The sequence below is a fragment of the Capsicum annuum genome, chromosome 9, assembly GCF_002878395.1.
Source record: "Capsicum annuum cultivar UCD-10X-F1 chromosome 9, UCD10Xv1.1, whole genome shotgun sequence".
NCBI lineage: Eukaryota > Viridiplantae > Streptophyta > Magnoliopsida > Solanales > Solanaceae > Capsicum > Capsicum annuum.
The window spans coordinates 134,232,442-134,238,790 of NC_061119.1; the positions used below are offsets into that span (position 1 = coordinate 134,232,442).

The 6,349-nt window shown below is 33.0% G+C and overlaps 1 protein-coding gene across 4 annotated transcripts; it reads left to right on the forward strand.

The window, feature by feature from the left end:
* Nucleotides 1–509: 509 nt before the first annotated feature.
* On the forward strand, nucleotides 510–4,179 carry LOC107842623 (high mobility group B protein 1). 4 transcript variants are annotated; one of them, XM_016686566.2, is made up of 8 exons: nucleotides 510–698; nucleotides 1,860–1,946; nucleotides 2,156–2,275; nucleotides 2,413–2,470; nucleotides 2,564–2,608; nucleotides 2,867–2,947; nucleotides 3,067–3,174; nucleotides 3,844–4,179. In XM_016686566.2, the coding sequence occupies exons 2-8, from the start codon at nucleotides 1,876–1,878 to the stop codon at nucleotides 3,901–3,903; spliced, it is 543 nt and encodes a 180-aa protein (XP_016542052.1). In that variant the 5' UTR covers nucleotides 510–698; nucleotides 1,860–1,875; the 3' UTR covers nucleotides 3,904–4,179. The 4 variants fall into 4 exon arrangements, with proteins under 4 accessions (XP_016542052.1, XP_016542050.1, XP_047252952.1 ...); XM_016686564.2 differs by having other exon boundaries at nucleotides 529–698; nucleotides 1,864–1,946; nucleotides 3,067–3,200; XM_047396996.1 differs by having other exon boundaries at nucleotides 529–698; nucleotides 1,864–1,946.
* The last annotated feature ends 2,170 nt before the right edge of the window (nucleotides 4,180–6,349 follow it).

The window sequence follows — 6,349 nt, forward strand, 5'->3', positions numbered from 1 at the left end:
ATTTTGTGATTATCAATATTATTTTCAAACTTAATTAAAGAACATGAATCAAAAATATACTTATCTTATCATAAATAGTAGAAAGGTGAAATCCAAATCGTGATGATCGCATAGTTCTTGCAGTATTGCCTTCTCCACCTTTCGATTATTTTCTTGTTTTAGCCATCAAATTTTGAGACGGTAAAGTCTTGTACTGATAATGTGTCATAAAATAAAGATAAAATATCAATATCAAACTTAAAAAAAGAGAGAACTTTAGAGAATTTAGCAATACATCTATTAGTACTTTGATCTATCAATAAATTGTACAAATGATAGCTATTTATAGACACCAAACTTAGTTTCTAAGCACACCAAACTTAACTTCAAGTTGGGAAAATGATAAATTTACAAGCTAGCCAACTATATATATATATTCAAATCCAAATTAACTACTAACAATTATCTCTAATATTTCACATATATACATATCACATAAAAATCCACATGATATAACATAATTTGAATTAGTGAGAAATTTAATACGATACCGCATATCAAACGAAAAAAAAAGTAGGAAAATGAACCGGAAGGTGCGGTCAGTTTATTCGGTCAATACAAAAGTCGCTTGATTCTTCTTTCCCTTGCCTTTTGGCGTTTGCTTTGTTTTCTTCACTTTCCCCTTCTGCCTACAGCTTCATATTTTGCTCTTCCTCCTGGTACCCCATTTATTTCTTTTTCTCTTTATGTTAAAATTAATAATTAATACTTGTTGCCGTTACTTTCATAGTTCTTGAACTTTTTTTAATTTAATTTTTTCATTAGAAAAACTCATATAAGCAGTACTTTTGGTTCAGAAGTAATTACGTAACTAATTAATAAGTTTGATGTTTTTTTTTTGTTTCGGTTTTGGGGTTGCGGAAATGAAATTAATTTTCTGATTCTTGGTCTTCATAGGAAGCTTTATTTGTTGTACAATTTGGGTATTTTGTTCTTCCTATAATTGGATGATAGGAAATCTTGCTGATAGATGTTCTGCTTTAATTTATTTTTATCCATTTTGACAAGTATTTTACTTCTTTTTATTTTTTTTGGTGAATCACTTTCTCTGAGTCTTTTGTTCCTATTTATTAAAGTAGTTTTGGTTTTACTAAAACAATTGGAATTGCGAGATCATGTAGAGAGATCTAACATAGATGCTTTTAAGTTATTTCAAAGTCATTTAATCTTTAATCAGGAATTTTAAGATGAATCAAAATCTAGCTCTCAAATTTTGATTGATTCAACTGTAAAAGGTTCGTAATAATGAACTCGTCGCACTTATGGAATTATTTGTTGAACTTTAGTAGTTTTTCACTTATATACCCATCCACCTTGGTGTATAGTTAGCGGGTACTTGATACCTCATACGTGTTGCTGGTGCGAGATGGCAGGTTTCCCATGGAATTAGTCGAGGTGCATAAAAGCTGGATCGACATCACTGTTTTATTAAAAAATCATATCTATATTCCAACATGAACATGAGATTCATCATCCACTGATGTGAACAAGATATAGTATCTCCATGAAAAGAAATGTCATTTCATTAGGTAATTATAGAAAAACTTAAAAACACTTACCTTAAATGGACGATCTTTTCACGAACATCCACATAGAGTGGAGAACTAATTATTGTTGTTCCTTCCAATTGTTCTGGTAATGTAGTAATGCTCTTTGCGCTCAATGATTATTATTTATGTTTTTATTTGGCACCATTCATCTTGTCTTGTGCATTGATTCTGATATTTCAGAAATGATTGTAACTTCCTAATTTTAATCACATTTTTCTATGATAAAATGCACAATGATGGGGACTTAACTAGGGCTGCTTTTCTGATTAGGTAGTTTTAAGTTGCAATGAAGGGTGGAAAAGGAAAAGGGGCATTGAGAAAAGAAACAAGGTCAGCGCTGAAGCCTGTTGAGGACCCGTGAGTACTGTTTTAAAGCTTGTTTGTTATACTGGCGTTATATGCGAGTAATTTCGGTTCTGCATAGACCTTTCTGAAATTTCAGCTGATGCTGCCTTTTGGCTTACGGAAATGAAGTTTCTCCGATTTTGGCTTTTATGATGTTATGTTTGCATAATGATAAAAGGATCATTTCAGTGATGGATCATGTCTCCCTCTCTTATTTTCAGAAAGATGGGGAAGAGAAAAGCCACATTGAAAGACGACAAAAAGAAGGTCAAGAAGGACAAAAAGGCCAAGAAAGATCCTAATAAGCCTAAGAGGCCTCCCAGTGCCTTTTTCGTATTCCTGTAGGGGCTCTTTTTTTTAAATCTATATATATATATATATATATGTGTATATATATATATATTATTAAATTCTATATTCAGTGTCATATCTATAGGTATGTACTGTAATCGACAAATGGTCGTGCATTCTATTGCAGTGAGGAATTCCGGAAGACATTTAAAAAAGAGAATCCGAATGTCAAGGCTGTTTCAGCTGTAAGCTTTTGATGATTATTTCATTAGCGTTGCTTCATTTCATAGTTGGTTCCGAGAAATTGATTTCTACTTGGCTTAATGTTATGAATAAAGGTCGGGAAAGCTGGAGGAGAAAAGTGGAAATCTATGAGTGCAGCTGTAAGTAATTATTCATCTCCTAAAAGTTGGTGATCCAAGCAGCCAACTTGGTGAAATGACCCTTTATATATGTCACACTGTTATATTGTTATCCTAGTTTAAGAGTCTAATAGTATTGGTGAATAATTTTAAGTGGTGGAAATATTAGCTTTTAGCTTGCAGAAGTAGGATTGATTTTTACTTTCTTTTTTATGGGACAAAATCTAACATATTTAATGTATCGAGATCACTTATAAGGCTGGTTCTACCTGTTGAAAGGAAAAAGCACCATATGAAGCCAAAGCTGCAAAAAGGAAGGTCGAGTATGGAAAGCTCATGAATGCTTACAACAAGAAGCAGGTAAGCTTCTTGTAATCTGTTTTCATTTCAAGATTCGTACGTATCTTTGCACAATATTAGTCATCATTATAAAGATAGAAAGGGTGGCTTCCTTGTTCTCACTTCATTAATGCAATCAGCCGGAAAGCTCAGACGACGAGGGTGAAGAAGAAGAAGACGAAGAAGAAGAAGAAAAAGAAAGGCCAAAACCTGAGGTACATGATGAAGATGTGGAGGACAGCGGGAAGGTATTAATAACTTTCCAAATTCAAGGGTGTGTTTTATTAACTCGATCCTTGTACAAGTGCATCTAAAAGATTTAATTTTATGGTGACAACACTGTTGTGGCTCATGGTTTCCCTCTGTTAAAATAAGAGTGTTCTCGGTTCACAGTTCTCACATCCTTAAGGGTGTTGGGGAGAATAGGTTCACTTATCATTCTAGTTATTTCTTTAGGAACTTTTCTTGAGGGTGGGGAGGGAGATGCCCTTTTGTCCTTAATGATGCATGAAGCGCACTTTTGGTTGCAAAAATGGCCGAGGGAGCCGATGTTAAATGTTGAACTTTGGATTCTAGTGCTTGATCCAAAATAAATCTTGTATGCTCTGAGGGACATTGAAAACTAGAACGTGTGCAATTTATGATAATTATCATAGATGCTGGTGTTTTCGCCAAAAATATTGCTAAGTTCATAATAGAGTTGATTTGAGTTCTGTGATTTGGTCATCTGCCGAATAAACTTTGAGAAGGTAAGCAATATAGTACCTATTATGAAGCTAAGTTAATGTGTAAACATTATACATTTTCCTCATATAGGACTTAGATCCATTACAGGAAGTGCTAGGCTACTTTATTTGGAAAAAAAAAGATCTTAATTGTTTTTTCTATCAGACTTTCTAATGCTTGATAATCTGTAGGGCGAAGAGGACGAGGACGATGACGACGACGAAGAGGATGAAGATGAGGAAGATGATTGAAGCTGTGTGATTCATGGCTTGCACTGTTTCGTTGATCCTGGTCCATGTCATGCTTGCTTCAAACATATTAGTTTTTGTACTTCTTCCATCTAATGTGGGTCGGGTAAACATATGTATTTTTGCTGGATTGTCCGTTACCTAGTTGAGTTACGCATTTTGATGAAACTTAGCCTATGAACTTGTATATATATGACATACGTGATATATGGCATCTATGTCATCACGTTGGCTTTGAAGCAACTGCATGATAGTGAACATTTTGTAGATGTTTGGTTATTACTCTCGTCTTTATTGGATTAACCAAAGAAGCACTGCAATTTCGCTACTTTTCCTCTTAGTTATAATAAATTAAAACCATATTGGTAATTGGTGGCTGGCAGTGGCACTTTACAGCCTGTTTGGATGGTGGTTTGACATGGTTTCATAATGTATGGTATGGTGTAGTATGGTATGGTACGGTATGGTAACAGGTAAATTTACTAAAATGCTTCTAATTGTAATACATTGGAGATATCGACTCTTTTATCCATATCAATGCTAGCGTAACCAGTTGTCCTTTCTTTCTTGATGCTTCTCATAGCTTCCCGATGATCCTTTTAAGACGCCAAATTCACAAGGGTATTTGCTAAACAAAGGTTTGACGAATGCAAACTAATGCAACCGGGAAGTACTTCCCAATCAATAAAACAATTGGTATACATGTATGTATCTTGAGTTCAAAAATCACTTCCCATGTGTATGCTTTTTGTGCATTCACTTTGTTTTCCTCCATTTCAATTTTTAATTTTTTTTTGATCGAATTGAGTTTTTATTGGCATTAAAAACTACTACTACTAAATAACTGTGATCATTTTTCTCACTCTTTGAATTTTTATATTGCTAACAGGAAGTCTTGCAATCTTCGATCTTGTTAACAAATGTGTAGTCTTAGCATGTATTTTGTTGATAAGGATAAAATAGGATTAAAGAAAATTATATAAGGGTATAGTTGAAAAAGAAAAATGAAAACCATGGCACACCACCAATTTGGTGGTTCAATAAATTGCTTCGTTCCATGGTTATCAAACCATGGAATAGTAACATACCATTGGTTTGATTTTTACAAATTCGGTTCGGTTATTTCAGATTTTTATTTTGGTTTTAAAGATTAAAATAGTGAGCATTTAAAAGTGATGATTTTTCTAGAAAAATAATTGATTTTTCTAGAACCAAATATAATTAATTTAACATGCATGAAATAACCATAAATATCGACCTCGTTGAGTCATCATCGTTGGCATGACGGCGGTGGCCACACTCGGCAGCGACTGCCGATGACAATGACGAACTGAGCAAATGACTGTCGTTGGTGATGTTGAAATTTCAAATGAACTGACGAACTGAGGATGGTTGAGCGCCGCTGCAGCCTTCACGTTAATGTTAGGGTCTAAAGTAAAGCAGTATATTAAGATTTAGGGTTACTATATGATTATAATTTATATATTTATATGTTATATCAGATTATATTATATTTTTAGTATATTTACCTATATATTAAATTTTATGTATATATATATATATATATATTATGATATATTACTTATATAATTTCAATTTTTTGATTTATTCGAATTTTATTTTTGTAAATTCAAAAACCAAACCATTTAACCAAATTTCTAAAATTTGAAATCGAAACCAATCCGAAAACCAAAAAACCAAACCAACATTAAATTTTGATCCGATTTTTCTTTTTTTTTTTGTTTAAACCAAAATATGCCCAACCTTACTGTCAATTCACTCCGGATTTTGGCTTCTAAAACCTAGCATCATTATTCTAGGCCAGCATAACCCCCCCAGCTTAAACCTGCTATGAATCATATTATTGCTTGGTTTATTGTACCATTTGTGATTGTTATTGTTCTTCTCTTTATTATTATTATTATTATTATTATTATTATTATTATTATTATTATTATTTATATGCTTTACTCAAGTGTAGGGTAACTTCCTAAGGTAGGAGTAGGGCTGGGTACACTGACACACCATCCTATTTAGATCTCAATTGTGAGAGTACACAATATGTTGCTGTATTAGTTTGCCAAAGAACAGTGTCATAGTAAGTAATCTGAGCTTCAACTTCAAGGCGGTCATTGAAGAGAATAATTATCATTAGAATTCTTGACCAAGGAAGTGAGGTTCCTATTTCCAGAATCGATAAAAGCCAATGATATGATCAAGCCTAATCAATAGATTTCTTGACGTCGAAGAGTATGGATTTTGAAATGAAAGAATAGAAAATATGTTTAGAGATACGTACTTGGTGTAAATTACATCAGTTTATAAAGATAATCTTAAACAAAACAAATTAAAACGGAGGTTAAATCAATACAATACTGGAAATTACCCCTATTGCAACGAACTTTTTGGTGACGGTTAATAAACCTTTGCCAAAAATTATTGTTCTATT